General features: G+C 54.3%; 2 protein-coding genes across 7 annotated transcripts in view; one reads left to right on the top strand and one right to left on the bottom strand.

Moving 5' to 3' along the window:
* ARRB1 (arrestin beta 1) overlaps nt 1–21383 on the bottom strand; it is a 122578-nt gene that overhangs the window by 17609 nt on the left and 83586 nt on the right. For 5 of the 6 annotated variants that reach the window (XM_033862266.2, XM_073808449.1, XM_073808451.1 and 2 more), the window contains exons 17-20: nt 17043–17144; nt 12501–12764; nt 4886–5068; nt 686–893 (exon numbers count right to left, since the gene is read on the bottom strand). The gene's annotated coding sequence lies outside the window, so the exon portion shown is untranslated. The remainder of the gene's footprint in view (nt 1–685; nt 894–4885; nt 5069–12500; nt 12765–17042; nt 17145–21383) is intronic. The other variant, XM_073808450.1, reaches the window with a different exon arrangement.
* TPBGL (trophoblast glycoprotein like) lies at nt 13247–16745 on the top strand. Its single transcript, XM_033862267.2, has one exon. The coding sequence runs from the start codon at nt 14041–14043 to the stop codon at nt 15223–15225; it is 1185 nt and encodes a 394-aa protein (XP_033718158.1). The 5' UTR covers nt 13247–14040; the 3' UTR covers nt 15226–16745.

The following is a 21383-nucleotide window of genomic DNA, read 5'->3' as shown; positions in this document are numbered from 1 at the left end:
ATGAGAGCGGGGCTTCCCTGGTGGCGCAGTGGTTGAGAGTCCGCCTGCCGATGCAGGGGACGCGGGTTCGTGCCCCGGTCTCGGAAGATCCCACATGCCGCGGAGCGGCTGGGCCCGTGAGCCATGGCCGCTGAGCCTGCGCGTCCGGAGCCTGTGCTCCGCAGCAGGAGAAGCCACAACAGTGAGAGGCCCGCATACCGCAAAAAAAAAAAAAAAAAAAAAAAAATGAGAGCAACATCCCCCTCTTAGGGGTTCATAATTAAGTGAGTGAGCTTATGCAGAGGGTATGGCAGATAACGTGTGCTCAATAATTCCTTCCCCTCTCCCTCACCCAAACTTTTCCCCGATAGGGACCTGGCATTTACCTGGATGAACTTGAACCTATGGTTGTCACCTATAGGTCAAGTCAATTCAGATCATTTTGAAACCCAGTCTGGCCATATGACACAGTCACTGTCCCGCCCCAGATTAGATACACATTTTATTTGGCCTCGTCCAAGTCCTTCCAAAAATATATCAGACCCACAAGTCAGCATGGAGGACAGAGCCTGAGCAGGGCTCTAGTCTGCCCTGCAGGCTGCCATTGATCCACTAATCCACTCTCCTCCACCAGCTAGCCAGGCAGCTAGGCATTCCCCTAGAGCATCACTATTTGATCCTGCCCCTCATCTTGCCATAAAAATACCTTGGGGTGTGTGGTGGGGAGGGCTTCCCTGGTGGTGCAGTGGTTGAGGGTCCACCTGCCGATGCAGGGGACGCGGGTTCGTGCCCCGGTCCGGGAAGATCCCACGTGTCGCGGAGCGGCTGGGCCCGTGAGCCATGGCCGCTGAGCCTGTGCATCCGGAGCCTGTGCTCTGCAACGGGAGAGGCCACAACAGTGAGAGGCCTGCGTACTGCAAAAAAAAAAAAAAAAAACCTTGGGAGATGTTCCAAATGCCTTTTGGGGTTTTTTTGCTTTGTTTTGTTTTTTCAATTTTAATATTTTTTTATTGAAGTCTAGCTGATTTACAAAGTTGTGTCAATTTCTGCTGTACAGCAAAGTAATTCAGTTATGCATATATATACATGCTTTTTTATATACTCTTTTCTATATGTTTTATCATAGGGTATTGAATCTAGTTCTCTGTGCTATACAGTAGGACCTTGCTGTTTATCCACTCTCTGTATAAAAGCTCACATCTGCTGACCCCAACCTCCCACTCCATCCCTCCCCCAAACCCCTCCCCTTTGGCAACCACCAGTCTGCTCTCTATGTCCATGATTCTCTTTCTGTTTCATAGGTAGGTTCATTTGTGTCATATTTTAGACTCCACATATAAGTGACATCATATAGTCAAATGCCTTTTTGAAATCAAGATTTTCAAGACTCTGACCGACCCCTGATCTCAGGTTCTCCCAAAGGAGGAGATAGGAGATTAGCCTGACTTCCTTTAAGTAAAACCTGTGCTGGGTCCTGATGACCACTGCATTTTCTTCTTCATTTTTTAATGACATAAAGCATTCTTTTTCTGCTGTCTCTGTTAGTGTTGTTAAATCTGAAGAATTCTCAGTCCTCAGTGAAAAGTCTCACTTAGAAATGATCAAATTAACCCAGGCTACTTGCCTACAACGGTTGACCGTTGGCTGAAAACAGCTCAAAACACTTAAATGAGAACTTCCCTCTGCCACGAGAAATTTGCTTTCCGAATGAATGAAGGTTTTCTACAGGAAGGTAAATTTCTGTCCTGCTCTTCTGACTCATTATAAATGTGGAATGGTAAAATTCAAATAATCACCGTCTTCTTGTAATATTGAGTCAAACATTCACTTGTTAAAGCTGTAACAGCATTGTGCCTTAATAAAAGCTTAGCTGTATAGTTTAAGTCCTAGAAAAAAAAAAGCTGGGCTGACTATGGTTTTCAAAGTTTTGTAAGATTATTGAGAACACAAAAAGCCAGTACAAGAGGGAGCGTAATGAAATCCAGCAGGAATAATTTGTAATTAGAAAACCCCACGCAATTCTTCAGCCAAGGATAATGGCGAGCCATCTAGAAAACACATGTGTCCCATGCTGGGCACTGAGGAGGCTAATCAGACACACTCCACTGACACTTTTCACAATACTGAGGGGCCCCTAATTGCTGGTGGGTGCAGACAACCTTCTTGCTGCTCCTCTCAGGAGATCATGACGATTAAGAGCAGGCCTGGAGCCAAAGAGCTTGGGGTGGAATCCCAGCCCTTCGCCTACTCACTCTGTGACCTTAGGCAAGTTACTTGCCCTCTCTGTGCCTCAACTCCTCATCTTTAAAATCAGGATTGAGAATCACTACCTTTCAGGGTGGTGGTTGTGAAGACTGAACCAGCTGCTATGTGAAGTCAGCCTGACCTAAAATATATCTCTCCTATTCCTCAGTTGCTACTGGGGTGCTCAGAGGCAGTGCCAAAGGAGGATCCCCATCCCCTTCCCCATCCTGCCGCCTCTCTCGGCCCCTGCCAGAAGATGCAGCCTGCACGGAGGGGCGCCGTGCCCACAGTGGCCCTGCCCCGAGGCCCAATGTTCCCCCTACCCCCCACTCTGGACCACGGCCTGGCCCTGGCCCAGTTGGCCTGCTGGTGATCTGCCCTGGCTAAGAAGGGGTGGCTTGGCTCCAACAAGGGCTAAAGGTTCCTCATTTTGTCTCCTGCTTCAGCTTAACCATCTGGGGTGGGCTGCGGGGTAGGAGGAGTGGCGAAGTGGGGAGAAGAAATGCACTTCTTCCTCCCCGTCTCCCCCTTGGCAGGGTACAAGCTGTGCTCAGTCCAGCACTGTCCTCAGCCCCAGGAAAGCCCCCCACCCCGAGGGTCCCCTGCATGGTATCCCAGGGCACGGAAGCCATCTGCCTCTCTGTCTCTGCAGCGTCTCCACCATCCCTCCATCTGTCCCTCCCTTTTTATGTCCTTCCCTGGTTCAGCCTGTCCTGCCTGTTGAGTTCAACTGCTCTTCTCAGCACTTGCCACTTGCCTGCCCCTCCCCAGGCTGGGCGCTGGGGGCACAGAGATGACGCAGACCAGGGCTCTGCCCTCTGAGTGCTCATTTTATAGCACCCAGAGCACAGGCTGCAGAGCCCACAGCCTGAGCTGGACTCTCCACTCGGCCCCTTTTAAGTTGTGTGATCTTGGGTCAACTACTTAACCTGAGTGTCCACTTCTTTATTTAACAATTGGGGCCAAAGTACCTTCACTTCAGGGCCACTGTGAGAATTAAATACAACCAAGTATGTAAAGCTCTCAACTTAGTGCACTGGGTACAGCGGGCCCTCAATCAAGTTAGCCTGCCTTCCCTCCCTCCCTCAACCCAGCTGCCTCTTCCAGAGGAGAGGGCCACGATGGAGCCTGTGCGCAGATGTGGAGCCCTTCCCCAGCTGGGGAGCCGAAGACTCCAGGGTCAGATGGGCCCCTGCATGCAGGGCCCAGCCCTGTGCCGGGTGGTGTGGAGCACATACCAGCCAGAGCTCTGCCTGCCAGGTGCTTTCTTTCAGAAGTAGACTCAGTCCTCTGACCTCTTTTTCTCTCTCCCAGTGGCTAATTAGGGCCGATTGTGGGCTCCTTTTTAGCCTTTCTTTTTCTGAACTTCCAACTGGCTTCTTTTTTCCTTCCCCAGGGCAGGGCTGGAGACACACTGGCAGGGCCAAGCTGCATCCCCGCCACAGCCGGGCCCTGTGCTAAGGAGGGGGGAGAGATGTCTACCGTGGGTGTGCCACGGGGGCTGCCGAGGTACAGAGTGCCGGGTTGCCTCAACAGGGAACAGCTTCTTGACTGCTCGGGCTGCTGTCCATTGTCCCGAGGTTCCTGACCTAAGTCCAGGTACATGTGGGGCAGCCAATTATCAATGTTCTGGCCAGCCTTCAAGGTCTTCCTGCCCACCTGCAGCCTTCCATAAAGTGATGAGCTCATAGAGATCCCCAGGGAAATCAGGCCTTTATTAGGGTTGGGGAAAACGACCGCAACCACACCTGAGGCTGAATGCTTTCTCTACCATTTTGGGATACAGTTGGGGAAGTCTAAGGACATTGAATGTGACCCACTGGGGGAAACTAGCACTAAGTCATCCTGGTAAATGGCCAACATGAAGCTGGAAAGGTAGCAGAGGCCCTGGGGCAGCAGGAAACAACCAGGCCTAGGCTGGTGTGGCAACTGATGATCTGTCTGCAAAGAGCGGCGCTCTCTGGGGGCTCCTTCGGGAGCTGGGAGCTCCAGCACTCCAGTGGTGAGAAATGAGTCAGCCATGAGTCCCAGGGCCAAGGATCGGCAGCAAAGGGGGCTGAGAGCCAAGGTGGGACCCAAACATCTTCAGTCACTAAGAAAGAACTGAAACTGCAGTGAAATAAACCTGCTCCAGCTGGTTAGAGAGGAGGAGGGAGGCAGGGGCTGGAGCCAGGAAGGGCTGTCACTTACCAAGAAGCACAGATCAATGGAAAGGGTAGGCAGGTCAGGACAATGTCATATAGGAGCTCTGAGCAGAAGCAGAGAAAGAGACAGGGGTGGGGTGATGGGTAAGGGGGGCAGTGGAGTCATCAGGAAGGTTACCTAGAAGAAGGTCACTATGAAGGTCAGGAAATCTGATGTCAGAAAAGTTTGAGAGGGGCTTCCCTGGTGGCGCAGTGGTTGAGAGTCTGCCTGCTGATGCAGGGGACACGGGTTCGTGCCCCAGTCCGGGAGGATCCAACATGCCGCGGAGTGGCTGGGCCCGTGAGCCATGGCCGCTGAGCCTGCGCGTCCGGAGCCTGTGCTCCGCAACGGGAGAGGCCACAGCAGTGAGAGGCCCACGTACCACAAAAAAAAAAAAAAAAAAAAAAAAAAGTTTGGGAGGTAAACTGGAGGTGGGCTCACCAACAATCTTGAGTGTCAGAGCCTGTGCTGTGGTTACCTCTGCATTCCAGGTGGGTGCTGGGGGAGTGATGCTGGAGCCGCTCAGACCAAGGTGTCCTCCATGCTCCAGCTCCAGCTGGTGGAGGCTGCCACATGTTCTCATCACGCCTTCTCACCTGGAGCCGGAGCCTGCTGCCTGACGGATCCTCTGCTAATGGCCTCCAGGTGTGTCCTTGGGCCCCTGGGGGGAGACATCATGGAGGACACAACCCCTCCTACCCAGTTCCCACTCCTCTGGTCACCTTCAGCCACAGAACCTGGGCTGGCCTGGGGCAGGCCATGGTGCACTGGTGCACTCTCACCCCAGGTGGGAGGGGTATCAAAGGTCAGACTGCCTCCTTCTCTGATTGGCTACTGATTTCTGAGCCCCCCTCTTCATTGTCACTTCTGGCTCTTTGGTGCCTTCAGTGCACGGGACCCAGGGGTAACGTGAAAGTGGTCCTATGGAATAAGATGGCTGCATGGGCTGCATCTCTCTGGGGAAAGGGGTTGGCCTGGTGCCTCCTCGTGAGACTAAGTGTGTCTGTGCCTATGGGTCTCCATGACTATGGGCCTGTTTCTGCACATCTGTAACTCTCTTTGCATGTCTGTCTTTGTAACCATTTGTCTCTATGTCTGAGGCTGTGTCTGTGTGTTTCTCTGTGTATTTCACAGCAAAGATTTCCTTGAGTGAAATGAATTCCATCAACGTTTATTGTCTAATAAATGGAAGTCCAATATCGTCCTTCCTGCTTCACCTCCCTAAGGCCTTAAATTTTCATTCCAGAGTTATTTCCAGCCTAAATGGGGTGTGGGGGAAAACCTGATCCATGCTCTTCTGGGGGTTATTTGGACTCAGGAAGGTAAGAGGCTCACGACTGATGAACTGCAAAGCAGCAAGGGTGCCAGAAATCACTCCCCTGTGGCTTGGAGCAGACCCCAAGCTCCAGACACCTTGTAGTCACTGGGTCTATCTTCTGGTATTCTGCTGGTCCAGGCTGATGCTTGAGCGAGTCTGTGCTCCTGGACCAGAGCTGATATTGACCACCAGCTCTATCATCACCCTCCTCACCATTACCTCCTTCTTCATCACCACCACTACTATCAACACCACCATTACCACTATCACCCCCTCTGCCATCACCACCACCATTACCATTGCTGTCATCATCCACACAAGTAGTATACCACAGTCACTGTCACCATCAACAACACTGTTCCATTACTAATGTCAGAGGTTTCTAGTTACATTTCAATAACTATTTCTCCTTCTTCCTCAGCAGTAAGGACCACAACTTTTTGTTGGAAAAATTGTCCCCCAGTTAAAAGACTATAGTTCCCAGGCACCTTGAAGCTAGTTAGATGTGACCATGCAAGTGAACGTGTTGGATGAAATTACGGGAAGTGCCTATAAAGGGAAGGGGCACCCTTATTTATCTTTTGCCTCCATCTGCTACCTGATGTGATGGCTGGTACCCTAGCAGCTATTTTGTACCACAAAAATGAGGACTACACCCTGGGGAAGGCAATGTGGGAGGCTGGAAGGACTGTTGGTTTTCTATAACTGTGGAGAAGCCATTCAGACTCTGGACTGCTATGTCTGGACTTTCTTTTATGAAAGAAAAGAAAATGAACTTCTACTTCTGTATCATTTAAGAGATTATTGTTTTGGGCATTCTGATACATACAGCTAAACCTAATCCTAATTAGTACACATCACCTTATATCGGTTTGCATTAAATAGTTCAGGCCAATGATCTGTATATGGAGGATGGGGTGGGAGGTGAGGGAGCTAGGCCATGAGGGGTGGGGCAAAGAGAGAGAAGGAGAAAGGAAGAAAGAGGGAGAGAGGAGGAAGAGAGGGAAGGAGGGAGGGAGGGAGGGAGGGAGACTGAGTGAATTCCCGGACACGGGACTGATTCCTACCCTTGGGAAGTAGCCATTCTAAGGCAGACAGTAGCAAGGATAGGCATTCAGCACCATGGACAGATCACGGAACTCAGTAATGAGGGGACAGAGCAGGAAAAGATGAGAAGAGTTTTGTGGTGGTGGTAATGGTTGTTTTCCCTCAAGGTATGTTCATTAATACCCACTCTGCACCAGGCACTGTGCCACGAACGGTTCCAGGACAAATTTCCACCAAGGCCACATTTAGCTCCCCAGACCAGAGCAAGTATATCAACACGGAAGGCTTGCTAAAGAAGGAAGAACTGAGAAACCACTTGAGGGGTGGAACAAGAAGACTGCATGACAGGATGGACAGATACTGAAGGATCGGGGACCCTCGAGCAGGGGGTTCCAGGTTGGAAAAGAGTGAGTAGGTCAATTGTTCTGTGAATTAAAGGAGAATTCAGCATTGGGTTAGAGTTAAAGAAGTGAGTTCTCAGGACCCTTCGATTCCTCGGGTACTGCATCAAAGATTCCAGTTTCTGGTCTGAGAAATCTATGATACTGTGATTGAGGGGTATGTGGAATCTATGATTAAGATGCTACAATTCTAATTCTAAGGCTCTGAGTCAGTTATCTACTGCTGTGTAACAAACCACCCCCCAAAACTTAATGGCTTAAAACAGCAACCACTTTATCTGTTCACAATTCTGTGAGTCAGCAATTTGGGCTCGGGCCAGCTAGTTCTCTTGGTCTTATCTAGGGTCACTCAGGCAGCTGGAATCAGCTGGAAGATCATCTGGGAGGTGGTTGGTCTAGAGGGCTTCAGCAGGATGACTCATTGCTGGTCTCTTCCTCTAAGAGGCTTACTTTGGTTTCTATACATGGACATCTCAGGGGAGCAGGAAGAGGGGAGCCCCCAGGCACAATCCCTTTTTAACCCTCTGCTTGCATTACATTTGCTGATGTCTCCATAGCCAAAGGAATTCACATGGCCAAACCAAAGTCAGTGTGGGAAGGGACAGCATAAAAGTGTGGATACAGATAGGCAGGTTTCATTGGGAAACATTAATATAACAACCTACCGCAGGCTCTAAGTGCTTCACCACCATTCATATTACCAACACCATGTCTTATGTTCTGATTCAAACAGACCATGGCTCTGTGGCTCTCGGAGTCTGTGGTTCTTAGAATTCAACGTTTTGATTCTAAGATTCTGTAATTTTAGAAGTAGAAGGCTTGGTACAGCTCAAGAGGCTCATGAGGACCCAAGAGGATGCTAGGGAAGTCGAGCAAAGTAAGACTAAGCAGGAACCCACATGCCTCTTCCATTCCCGTCCCTCAGCCCCCAATTTCCTGCTACAGCAGGCAGTGGGATGAAATGGGAATCAGAAATCCTAGATTATAGACCTTGTTCCATCATTAGTCTGAGGTGACCCCAAGCACAGCTCTTAACCTCCCAGTGTTCTCATATAACCAATGGAGATATCAATCCCTGTCTTCCAAATGACACAGAACAGTGGTGAAGCCAGGAGACCTGGGCCCACTAACTTCCATTATCAGGAGCCTGACCCTGACACAGCTTAGGAAGAGGGTTTTGCTCCCAACTTCTCAAATTATATCTGCAGCTGCTGAGACCCTGAGTTTTAAGGAAGCCAAGCTTTAAATATGTTATTGCCCTTTGTCTGTCCTAACCTCTACCTGCAAAAGAAAGGAAGGGGGTTGGGGAGGAGGGGAAAAAAGAATCCAGCTCTGCTCCTTTCCCTTTCCCCCACCCACTCCTGTCCCTGACTTACACTAGAATCCTGGGGCCAGACCCTGCCCGGCCTTGAGCCTCCGTCTGCTCTGCCCGTTAGCTTCCCCAAGAGGATGGAGGCAAAAAGCAGCTCCATGAGAGGAGACCTAGACCTAGACCAGGGCAGCAGCTCGTGAAATGTAACAGCTAGAGGGACTAGCGGCAACCCAGAGGCTGAACCACCTTGTAGCACAGGTGAGGAAATAGAAGCCCAGAGAGGGATAGGGACCTGATCAAAGTCCCACAGCCAGCCAGCAGCAGACGAAGACCAGAAGCCAGATGGGGTCGTCCTCTTTTCTAAACTTCAGTTTCCAATTCTAAACTGGGGATGACAAACCCAGCCTGGGGCACCACTTAGAAACTGTAAAGCACAGTGCAAAGGTAGTAAGAAATTGGTATTTTTCCCCATGGCCTGGAAGTCTGGGTGGAGGAGGGTGGGTTGAGGCGCAGGCAGGAGCACTTATGACTTTCAGAGGATTCATCCAACCCATTTATTCTAGCCTTTCCCCAGAGGCCCAGGCCACAGAGTGGAGGAGGAGGGTATTAAATATCGGAGAGTTATTTAAAAGCTGGTTGCCCGCCCCTCAGAAGCAGAGTGTGGCCTCTGCTGACTCAATGGAGAAAATGAATCTTGGGTCTATGGATTTTCCTGTGTCTCATGGCAGTGGGGGGAGGGGGTAATGAGAAACGGGAACAGCAAAGCCTGCAGTGGAGTTTTCCCCTCCCCACCAGCGCAGATGCTACGCAAGAGAACCTGGGGCCTCCCCCGCTACCTAATGACTGAGCTTCATCATGTCAGGCCTGCCGGGCTGCTCCTCCACTTGTCTCAGAGAAAGGGGGGGGCAGAGGGAAAGGGAGGCCAGCGTGAGGGCCGCCAGGATAAAGGGAGCCTGGATTGCAGGCTGCTACAGCATCAGACTTAGGAGGACCCCCAGACTATCCTACCACTGCTCTATAATTGGGGGGCAAGTTCAAGGTCACATGTTAAAAAGGTGGGGGCACCAACTTGGGCAAGTCACAGCATTACCTTCCCCTCCAGGACCCTCATCCCTAAAAGGCCAAGGGGCACAGGATTCAAAAGCCCTCCAAGATCAGCCCGTGCACACACACACCTTTGAAGAGAGGGAAACAGAGCTGGAAAGGCAGACTTATCTACAGGCTCCAGTAACACTGAGTTGCCCCTAATGGACAGAATGGAGCTGGAGGCAGATGGGGAAGGGCTACCTGCTGGGTGACCTCAGGGAAGTTGAAAACCTCTCCAGGCTCCCTACCAAGGCTTAGTGGAGCTTATAAAGGGTAGGGCCTTTTCAGGGAGCAAAGGGTATAGGAGGTTTAGGGGAAGGAACAGCTCCTTGAAAGGCTGAGAGGGGCTCTGGGACCTAGTGGGGTAATAAACTCAAGAACTGGGGTCCAGCGTGGCTGACACGGGGGATTCTCAACCTGGCACAGGGCAGACAGGATCATTCTGCCTGGGTGGGGCTGGGGTGATTCATTTGCTGAGTCCTAAGGAAATCCTGAGTGCCTGTGCTCTTTGCCCACAGGCTCCCCTGGGATCCGACCCAGTCACACTCCCTAGAGAGATAACCTAGGATGGGGAGGGCTGCGGCAAAGGAGATGAGCAGGAAACCTGAGCTCCTGTCAGGCGGGTCCCAGTTAGCTGTGCAACCTTGAGGAACGCACTTGACCTTTCTGGGAGGCCGTCTCCTGGTGTAAAATGTAGATGGAGGATCTTCACCTAGCTTGCTTCACAAGGGTGGATCGAGCCAGAGATTTTTAAATCATTATTTCATTTTGTAAATGTTCCCTGGTGCCTTCTCCATGCTGAAACTCTGAGCTGTGGGCTGACAACACAAGAAATCAGACAGTTCTGAGCCCCAACTGCTGACAGTCAGGGGGCTCAGGAGAGCTCTAGCCCTCTGATCACTCAGTGAAGTTCAAAGAGAGAGAAGGAAGCCATGAAGGCTTCCTGGAGGGGACAGAACTCAAGCTGAGCCCTGAGGGACAGTAGGCTGGACTGGAGAAATAGAATCAAGGGGAGAGAGCACCTCAGGTGGGGCAAACAGCGAGCAATCCACTCGATGCATCAGAGAATAAACACACAGCCTCAGACACAACTGGACATACATTTATTGAACACCTACTGCATACTGAACACTGACAACCCCAAGACGGAGAGGGCTATTCCTCCAGAGAACAGAGAGCCCCAAATGGCTCACAGACTTGGTTCTGGGGGAACCTGGACAGAGAAAAGGAACACCTGCACAAAGAGGAGGGTGGGGAGAAGGCAGGGTAGAGGCATATACGGAGACAGCAAGTGGAGACTCACTCCTTTTACTATCTACCAAGAATTTGAGGTATTGGGAGATGAAGGAACATGGAACAGAGCAAAATGACATGGGAACTAATTAGTCCCAGAAAAGGGCAATGCCTCATCTAGAGTCACAAGCATGCTAGGTGGCCAGACCCTAATGATATGGCTTTTCTTGTTTCAAAACCTTTTCCCTTCACGTTATCACAATAGCTCTGAAAGGACCAGGAATGACAGGAATTCAAAAGCCCACCTACTTTGCAGAAGTAGAAGCTGACAGCCCAGAGGTGGAGAGAGGTCCAAGGTGACACCAGACCCACCCTGGCATCTGTTCTTGGCCTCAGGTTCCTGGGGTCAGGATGAAATTTCCCTGTGGTGCTGGCCCCTCTCAGTTGCAGCTACTACCTTCGACAAAGCCCTGCGCAAGTACCCTGGGGCCAGGTTTCTAGGCAAAGCCCTGAGGACCACAGGCTTTGTGGCAAGTCCCTGGCCCTCTGGCCTCACCTCCCCATTTATAAAACACAGTCATTGCCTTGTTCTCTGCCACCTGATGGTCCTAGGTTCCCTCTGGTCCTCCTTTCCCCAACTGAGGTGTCTAGCACCTGCACACACACCCCAACCCCCTACCACCAAAGCTGCCTGCTACTCAGCAGGCATCAGCCCATCAGAAACCAGCCGCCATGGGACCTGGGGAGGGAGATCTGGCCTTGGCAGTTGGTCTGTGATTTCTTAGTGGCCGGAGGCAGAAGGGGCTCTATGCAGCAGGACAGAAAAGCAAAGACCTTTTCATTCATTCATTCATTCATTTACGACCATTTACTGCACAGTCTCCTGTGCTAGTCCCTGTACCGGAAACACAATAGTGAAGAAGAGCCAGTGTCTCCCACTGGGGGAGATGTCATGGCTGGGGCTTGGAGCTGACGTGGACCTGGACTGGGGTGAGTGCAAGAGCTGAGGGCTCCACCTCAGTGGCATCTGTTTGAGCTCTTGTGCCCATATAAGAAAAGACACCACACCCTGTTAATTCCACAGACCGAGGGCAGGCGTGGGCTCAGGGTGTGTTGGCCGACCTCTGGATACATGTGCTTGCACGCAGGAGTCTGTAAGCTTGCCCCTCTGAGAACACACCCAGGCACTTGCATGGCCCCAGAGGTAGGAAGGTTCAAATATGCATGTGCTTATGAATCTACGGACACATGCCAGGATGCGCTCAAATCTATGTTTCTATGCGCACGCGTACGAATGGGCCTGCATGTACTTGCAAGAGGCACATCTGAGGCTGCCTGGAACTGTGCACAAGCTTATGCAAGCCTTCCTATGCATGTGTATGCACACCCAAGTGAGCATGAGTGTGTGTGTGCTTACGCGTGAACACACCTAGGTCTGTTTACGTGCTAAGCTTGCTTCTATGTGTACACGTGCATGTACAATCGCACATGTACATCTGTACAGACATGGCCAACATGCCTGTGCAAGTTACTATTCTCATCTGCCAATACTTGGGAGTGACAATGGGGACAGGGGAGAGAAAGGGGAAGGGGAAGGGGAGGCCACCCCCCCCACCCCCAGCATCCACAGCCCTGGGCCTTAACAATGGCCCTTGTCTGAGACCCAGGCCACTGCAGGGTCTACATCTTTTCCTACCTCTTCTCCTTAAGTGGCGTTGATCTGTTGGTTGATCAGTTAAATATAACCTCAGGGAAGGAGTCAACCCAACAATCCCTAATTCAGATGAAAGAGAATGACTCTTAGGTTGGGGGAAGCCTCTATCCCAACCAGCTCTGCTGATACCAGAAGGGCTTTCGGATCAAGCGTCAGCCTCTCCAGCCTGAATAATTCATGCCAAGGCAAGGAGTGCTCCCTTCTCAGGAGTCTGTCCCTTTAAATCAGGTCTGGAGCTTCCCAGTTCTGGAAAAAAAAAAAAAAAAAAAAAATCCAGAACAAAACAAACCTATAAACAGCTCAGCCCTGGCCCCTTCTGAGACCCCCACTCCCTGCTGCAAAATCTGCTCCCGGTCTCACAAACCCTCCTAACCCATTCAACATTTACAGGTGAGGTACCCTGGAGGGGAGGAGGGGCAGCTGATGGTATCCAACAACCCTAAGGTCCTGAGACCCAGAACAGCCTAGCGGGGGTACCAAGGTGCTGGGGCAGGGAGGGGACAGCAAAGAGCTGAATCACCACACCCACTGGGTCCCCGGGCCTAGGAGAGTGCTTGGGGGAAGAGTCCAGCCTGGTGAAGGAAATCAGATGGAAGAACTCCCGGCGGAGCAGCCAGTGACTTGGGGGGAGGAGGGGTGGAAGGAGGAGGGGATGTCGCTGACTTCCTCGGGGTGGATGGGGTGGGGTGGAGAAGACGTTGATCTCCCGGGACTCGCAGGGTTGTTGACCGAGCCAGGCCTGATGTAACTGGGGTGGCAGAGGAGGGGGCTGAGGCTGGGGATTTCCCTCACTCCTAGCACAGCCCTCTCCTTGATCTCAAGGATAAGGTAGAGGCTGAAAAATGAGGAACTTTCCCAGCCCACCCCTCATCCCTGCCTGCGCTGGTAGGAGGAGCCCTAAAGTCCTTCCCCCAAATTCTCGGCCGGCCGGTGATGCTGACCCACCTGCCTGCTCTCCCTAGCCCGGCCCCACCCCACCCCACACATCCCAGAGAGGGAGGGGGAAGGTACCAGCCTAAGCGCGGGGGCTAGGGAGGAGATGAGGGGGAAATAAGTCAGAACCTCGGAGAGTCAAACTTCTCAGCAGTCCGGGAGCCCAGAGGGGGGAAGAGAAAGAGCAGCAGCCGAAAGCCCTGGTTCTCGGGAGCCTCCCACCCCGCCTCTCCGCAAGGAGGGCGCGGAGACACCGCCGGGGGCGGAGGAGGAGGCCGGGAGGCGGGGAGGGGGGAAGCAAACCCTGCCCACTCGGCTCCGAGCCCAGAACGGCCGCAGAAGTCGGAGGCCGGTGCGCAGGGCGAAGAGGGCACCGGGGGCGGGGGGCTCCGCTCCCCGCCTGACCCCTCTCGCCCCAGCCAGGAAAGTGAAGGCTCCTCGGACTGTAGAGCCAGCGGAAGAACAGACCACAACCGCCGGGCGCTCCCGATCGAAGACTTGCCCCACCCGCCCCCCTCCCCGCCCCCACGGGGCTCCGAACTCACTGGTGAGCGCGGCGGCCCGGGCGCTGGATGCGGGGGCAGCCGTGATGGCCCCGCGCGCGGGACAGCCGGAGCACAGGGGCCCGCTGCTGCCGGGGCTGCTGCTCCTGGCGGCGGCGCTGAGCCGACCCGCCGCACCCTGTCCCTTCCAGTGCTACTGCTTCGGCGGCCCTAAGCTGATGTTGCGCTGCGCGTCGGGCGCCGAGCTCCGGCAGCCGCCGCGGGACGTGCCACCCGACGCGCGCAATCTCACCATCGTGGGCGCCAACCTGACTGTGCTGCGCGCGGCCGCCTTCGCCGGCGGGGACGCGGACGGGGAGGAGGCGGAGGCGGAGGCGGAGGCGGCGGGTGGCGTGCGCCTGCCGCTCCTGACCGCTCTGCGCCTCACGCACAACAACATCGAGATGGTGGAGGACGGCGCCTTCGACGGGCTGCCCAGCCTGGCGGCGCTCGACCTGAGCCACAACCCGCTGCGCGCCCTGGGCGGCGACGCCTTCCGCGGGCTGCCCGCGCTGCGCTCCCTGCAGCTCAACCACGCGCTGGCGCGGGGCGGCCCCGCGCTGCTGGCCGCGCTGGACGCCGCGCTCGCCCCGCTCGACGAGCTGCGCCTCCTGGGCCTGTCGGGCAACGCGCTTAGCCACCTGCCGTCCGCCGCGCTGCGCCGGCCGCGCCTGGAGCAGCTGGACGCGCGCCTCAACGCGCTGGCCGGCCTGGGCCCCGACGAGCTGCGCGCGCTAGAGCGCGATGGCGGCCTCCCCGCGCCGCGCCTGCTGCTCGCCGACAACCCCCTGCGTTGCGGCTGCGCTGCGCGCCCCCTGCTGGCCTGGATGCGCAACGCCACGGAGCGCGTACCCGACGCGGGGCGCCTGCGCTGCGCCTCCCCGCGGGCGCTGTACGACCGGCCTTTCCTGGACCTGGACGAGGCGGGGCTGCGCTGCGCCGAAGGCGACGCCGACGGTCGCGGGGAAGAAGTGGAACTTGCCGGCCCGGAGCTGGAAGCCTCCTACGTCTTCTTCGGGCTGGTTCTGGCGCTCATCGGCCTCATCTTCCTAATGGTGCTCTACCTAAACCGCCGTGGCATCCAGCGCTGGATGCGCAACTTGCGCGAGGCGTGCCGGGACCAGATGGAGGGCTACCACTACCGCTACGAGCAGGACGCAGACCCGCGCCGCGCGCCCGCCTCGGCCGCCCCCGCCGGTTCTGGGGCCACTTCCCCCGGTTCGGGCCTCTGAGCTTCGCTTGTTGGGACTTGGGGGCTCCCCCTGATGACCTGTCCCGAGGCCGTGGGTATGAGAGACCCCCGAACTTGGGGCTTTGAGACCTACGCCTGACCGGTCTGAGACCTTTGGATTATGGCATCTCCCCCACCTGGAGGCCCCAAGCTCTACCCCCCTCCCCCTCTGAGAGCTGTCACCATCAAAGATCCAGAGACACTCTCTTCTGATTCCAGAAACCCCATCCACCCATCCCAAGCTCTGACAGCCCTCCTGAACCACCAGAAGCCCCCTCCCCCTTTCAGCACTCACCCAGAGACCCTGTCCTTCAATCCGAAGGCCCTGGAACTGCTTCCACTACCCTGTGCTTTGAACCCAGACCTCTCAGCAGGAAACATCCCCCTAGACTACACTCCAGCTTGCAGCCCTCAGCTCCCTTCGAGGGCTCAGGGACCCTCACATCCCATTCTGGTCTCAGAAGCAGAGCAACCCCACCAGAAGGTTTCTGTGGACTTTGAGCCTTTCTTCTCATTTGGGAGCTCTTAACTCTCCATCCTGCATAGAACCTACATCCCGGGAGTCTGAGGGTTGGGCACCCTCCCCCAATCTGAGGATGTATTTCATACCACCTACCATCCCAGCTCTTGCTCAGGCCCCTCCCTTCCTTGGCCCAGGCTTGGGGTTCAGCTCTTCTCTCTCTCTCCCATCCGAGGGACAGGCACACCCCTTTATAGCCTTAGCGTGGAGCTGATCCTCAGCCTTTCCCACTTTTGGCTCTGATACCCTAATACTCAGTCCTTGTCCCCGATCTCAAACTCTCAGCTCTTCACCCCGATCTGAGTTTCTTCCCCCTGCCCAAGTCTTAGGCTCTCAATTCCTCCTACATCCGTCGCTTGCACTCAGTACCCACACTGCCACTCACTGGCTCAGGGTCCAGTGAGGAATCCATCCCTGGGATATGCCCAGCCCCCTTTCCTCTTAAGGATGAGCTCTCTAGCCCTGCAAAACAGGCGCAGATGTGAAGCACCCCGCAGCCATACTAGCAGATCCCCATGGGAGATCCTGGAGGAGAGAGTCCTGGGGGTGCAAAGTAGATGGTCTGGCCTCACAACCAGGGTCACCTGACCATTGTGCCACAGAGAGGGGTGGGGGAGGGGCTCTGAAGGGCTGGGAGCTGCTGGCCACATTCTCTTTCCCACCCATGTGACCCTTCTCCCTTGGAGAGTCCTCTCTGCCACCTCCCCACCGCTGTCCCCCCGTATGCCTTCTGGAAGAGGAAGGGAAAAGCCCTCCGGTCCAGGGTCAGAGCCTCAGCGCCCTGCCTTCTTCATGATCCCAAAGCACAACTGGTGAGTGGGAGGGGCCGCCTCTCCCTGACTCCCACCCCCTGGGTCAGGCAGAATGGCTGGCCTGTGCTGCCTCTGCACGCAGGAAGTCACCCTCCTTCAACATATTGCCTGAGGCCTGCCTTCCCACCCCACCCTGGAAATCTGGATCTCCCTTGGGCAGTTTTCTATAAAGTCTGCAATAATCTCAGATACTCTGCTCTTGTAAACGGTGCCATGTCATTCCTGCTGACCTTGGGTCATTAAAGGGGGTGGGAGGGGACACTTAGAGCAGTTTAGACCTTCCTGAGGTGAAGCAGGGACTCTTGATGTCTTCTCCCGGACTGTGGGAGAAGAAAAGGGCTCTGACTGTACATAGTAAGCTTGAGGCTAGACACATGGAGGGACTTCCCACTGGGATGGCATTGCTCTCCAAACCAGTTCGCTTTTTATGCTGAGACAGTGTTATCCGCAGCCAGGGTAGGGTCCTGCACTTTCTCTACATCTTACCTTCGGTTCCTCATCACTGCGGTGAGGTGGAGGGTCACGGGGGAGATGTAGTTGGACTGACAGACACTAGCATCAGATGAGGCTATCAGGGAACAAATCCAGCTGCAGACAATCAGAGGCAGTTAATTCAGACAGAAAAGAGGAGGAATCATTATTTGCTGCTTTGACATCGTCCCCTCTGTTGAACTACCTGGTACTCCCTTATGTCCTGTGTCACGCCACGCTCTCCTGGCTAGAGGGTTAAGACCTGCACCTTGGATATGTGAGAGGCTGAGAAGAGAGGTGGCCTAGCAGTGGGGGACGTGGATAAAATAGCCCCTTGAGATATGTGGAACAAGGAGACAGGTGGGTTCTGGGCCAGTAGGGCCAGGATAAGAGGCTGTCTCCTACCTCAAGGTCCCCAGGCTGGATTATTTTACATTCAGGGTCTCAGAGCCCTAGAACCACATGGCAGAAGCCTAGAATTCTGGCATTTTAGAATCTTAGGGTTGTGTAATTCTAGAATTTTTTTTTTTTTTTTTTGGTGCGGGCCTCTCACTGTTGTAGCCCCTCCCGTTGTGGAGCACAGGCTCCGGACGCACAGGCTCTGCGGCCATGGCTCACGGGCCCAGCCGCTCCGCGGCATGTGGGATCTTCCCGGACCGGGGCACGAACCCGTGTCTCCTGCATCGGCAGGCGGACTCTCAACCACTGCGCCACCGGGGAAGCCCTAATTCTAGAATTTGTGTCTTCTAAACATTGAAAGGGACCTCAGAGGTAACGTGGGAAGGCTCATAAACTGTATAAGTGAGGAGCACCCTCTCTCGAGGAGCTTACTCCCTCCCCTCCTGGGAGCATCCCTTCGGTGCCGGTGCCGGAGAAATCTGCCTGGGACTCCCTGACAGTCCCAACTCTGCGCTGAGGCCAGGAGCACACCTCACCCCAGGACAGCTCTTCACAGAGTGGTTGGCAGGGCACGAGCCTCCTCATCTTCTCCCAGCAAATTCCCTACCCGTTCTCCCAGTCATTCCTCGTGAGAAGGGGTTAAATTCTCTTGAAGCATTCCCATCCATCAGTGACCTTCAAAGGGTGCTTTGCCAGTCCCGTAGGGGGAAATGGTGATGTTCTCTCTAACACAGGTTAGAGAACTGTGTCTCTAACAGGTCACCCTGCCCACCACCCCACCCCACCCCCTGCCCCCGCCGCCCAATTCCAAAGACGTAATGTAATTTAGCCTAAGACTACATTAAGTCCTGGCAAATAAAACATGCTGCTAGCTGTGGTACACTGTCAGCAAAAATCTTTGAGGGTTTTAGATGAGAGCTGATGCTAAGCTAAATATCAAACCAATAGTTGTCAAAAATCAACTAATTGAGTACCTAATGTATGCCAATTGACATTTAACCTTAGTGCCATTCACTGACTCCCATTAAATGTTGCCTCTGAGCAGCTTCCCTTCTTGCAGCCTGTCAGTGGCCTTTGGCTTTATGGAACTATCAGCAGGGCCCCAGGGCCCCAGCCTCCTCTGCAAATCCAGCCATTTTCTTAGTCTCTACTAAATACAACTTTGTCAGTCCTAGAAAAGCTAATGACCCAGAGGAGAAATTCTGTTCAATCAAGTTCTAGAGAAAAGAAGTCCCAGGAAACCATGAGAACTCAGAGTCAGGGCCCCTGTACCCAGCCTAGGGAAATTTCTTAAAGTCACATTTGAGCAGTGTTTTGAGGGATGAGCAGGAGTTGCAGAACAGAGAAAGATCAGAAGTATCAGCTTGTACAAAGGCCTAGATGCAGGACGATCTGTTAGTCTGATAATTCAAGAAGACCATTAATGGCTGGGGATAGCTAGGATGATGTGTGTGGGTAAGATGGTTCTGCGTTCCCTTCATTCTCCACTGGGAGGAACTAGAGGGACTTCCACCCTCAGAGAAGTCAGGGAAGTGGGGAGGTGTGCTATGTGGGCCGGGAGAACTGCGTGGTGCTCTTACTTGTTCCTTCCTTCTGCCCATCCTTTTTGTGCCAGGCCTTATGCTGGGCACAGGAGACAGAGAGAGGAGTCAGCTAAGCCGTGCCCATGGGAAGCCAGAGGGGCAGGGGGGTAAGGGAAGGGGCCACAAAGAGGTCTTGCAGGAAAAGGTGAGATGGAGGGGTCTGGCTGGCCCTCCCCTGACACCCTGACGTCACCCACTCACTGCAGACCCTCTTTCAGCAGTGCCAGGGACTCACCGAATGGTTAACCTCCCCCTCTAATCAGATGCTGTGAATGCTGCTGGAAGTTTGAGGTGGGCAGGTGACTGCAGGGGCCAAGTGCCAGGGGGGAAGCTCCATCCAGGATGTGCCCTTAAAGAGCAGGTGGGCTAGAGAGCAGGTAGAGGAGAGAGAAAACGTGTGTGACTGTCAGAAGTGTGAAACACATCAAGGCAGCTCTGCACCGAGAAACACGTCAGACTTCCTGGGCTTCTGTGACCCTGTAAAAACTGAAATTTCCTCTCAAACACAAAGGGGAGCCACGATCACCATCTCCTTGAGAAGCCTTTTACTTCTGCGACCCCTTTCCTACCCAGGCCCCTCAGGTCTGGGGTGGGAATAAGTGAGGGCCCAGCTGGAGTCCAGAGGACTGGGTTTCAGTCTGAGCTCAGCATGACTTGCCACGTCGCCTGGACCCCAGTCAGTCAGAAGCATTGGTTAGGCCCTACTGTGTGCTGTGTGCTGGGGATTCAGCAGTGAACACAGCAGGGCCGGCTCGTGCCTTTCTGGTTCAGTCCGACCCCGACTGTGGACACCCCCTGCCCGTCCCTGGCTCCAGGTTCCTTCTGTCAGGCCAGGGCTGGACTTGTGACCTCCAGAGGCACTCCCTGCTCTCACTGAAGTCCATCTCCTTCTTCATTAAGTCTCTGCCTGGCAGACTCATGGCCCTAATTTACCGGCATGGCCTTTCCCGGACTGGGAGAAGTTACAGGGGCAGTTAATATTCCTGTGGTAATGAACTTGGCTGCCTTCAGAGTCCCCGCCTTTGCCCCCTACCCCTCCCTCTCCACCTCCACCCTCTTCCCTCAGCCCTGCCTCACAGCGATTTGCCCGGGGATGGCCAGTCCCATGGAGACCCCCTCAACTAACCCTTCAGTGTACTAGTGGGGAAGTTGTGGCCCAGCGAGTGCAGGAGCCCATCCAGGTCACACAGGGTGTCAGGAGCAGAGCAGATCCAGAGCTCAGGGTGCCCCCTGGGGCCATCCCTGCCCTGCTCTGGGTCTGAGTATCTGGCAGTTCTGCCCCATCTCCAAACTCTGTATCTCCACCCCTGTGGTCATTGCCTCCTGCGGCCAGGCCTGTGGTGCCCTGGAGATGAGCAAAAAGCCAGCAAGGAAAGGGTGGAGAGCTCTCTTCAGCCTCCATCAGCAGCTTCCAGGAGGCCTCAGAAACCTGCCCCAGCCTCTTGCAGGCAGACACTCTGATGGGGGCTCCTTCTCAAGGGAAGGGGCATCTCTACCCTCTCCGAGAGGAGAAAGGGGCTTGTTCTGGACCCGCAGGCTCTGAGGTCCCCCTGCATGAAACTCATCCTTCCTGAGCCTCTCCTCTCTGCCGAGCACCTGCTGAGATGGACCATACCCGGCTCCTGTGCTCAGTAAAGATGGGGTCACTGTGATAATGGAGGCATGGGGGCCCCAAACTAAGGTGACCATCCAAACTAGGAAACTTTGGAGAGTGAAAGGGACCTCTATTAATAATTACACTGGGGGGGCTTCCCTGGTGGCGCAGTGGTTGAGAGTCCGCCTGCCGATGCAGGGGACACGGGTTCGTGCCCCGGTCTGGGAAGATCCCACATGCCGCAGAGCGGCTGGGCCCGTGAGCCATGGCCGCTGAGCCTGCGCGTCCGGAGCCTGTGCTCCGCAATGGGAGAGGCCACAACAGTGAGAGGCCCGAATACCGCAAAAAAAAAAAAATAATAATAATAATAATTACACTGGGACAAGAATAAACTAGGACTGTACCAGGCTGTTGGGCCCTGGGCTACAATGACTTTTGACAAGACTTGGAGGGGAAAAGAAAAAGTGCCAGACTGCTAGACTAGCTAGTCTGCCAGCTCTAGATAACTGATACACCCCCTGTCCTTGCCCCTGTCCTCCAGCGATGCTAAACAACTTCCTGAATGCTACTCTCTAGCCGCACCAGACTACTCAGATTTTAGTAACAGAGCCCAGCTAGCTATTCCAGTCTCCATGCCTTGCTCACACAGTACCCTCTGCCTGGGATGCCTTACCCCCAACAGAGAGCAGCAGGACAGCTCAATGGTCCCCTCTGCTTTCCTGACCTCACCCTCTTCTTCCTGTCTCTGGACACCCCCAGACCTTCATTTGGACTGATTTG

This window comes from Tursiops truncatus, chromosome 8, assembly GCF_011762595.2.
Source record: "Tursiops truncatus isolate mTurTru1 chromosome 8, mTurTru1.mat.Y, whole genome shotgun sequence".
Classification (NCBI taxonomy): domain Eukaryota; kingdom Metazoa; phylum Chordata; class Mammalia; order Artiodactyla; family Delphinidae; genus Tursiops; species Tursiops truncatus.
This window is presented reverse-complemented; position numbering and strand designations above follow the sequence as displayed.

Coding starts and splice junctions, on each gene's coding strand:
- TPBGL (XM_033862267.2), top strand. CDS start 14,041: ATGGCCCCGCGCGCGGGACAGCCGGAGCACAGGGGCCCGCTGCTGCCG.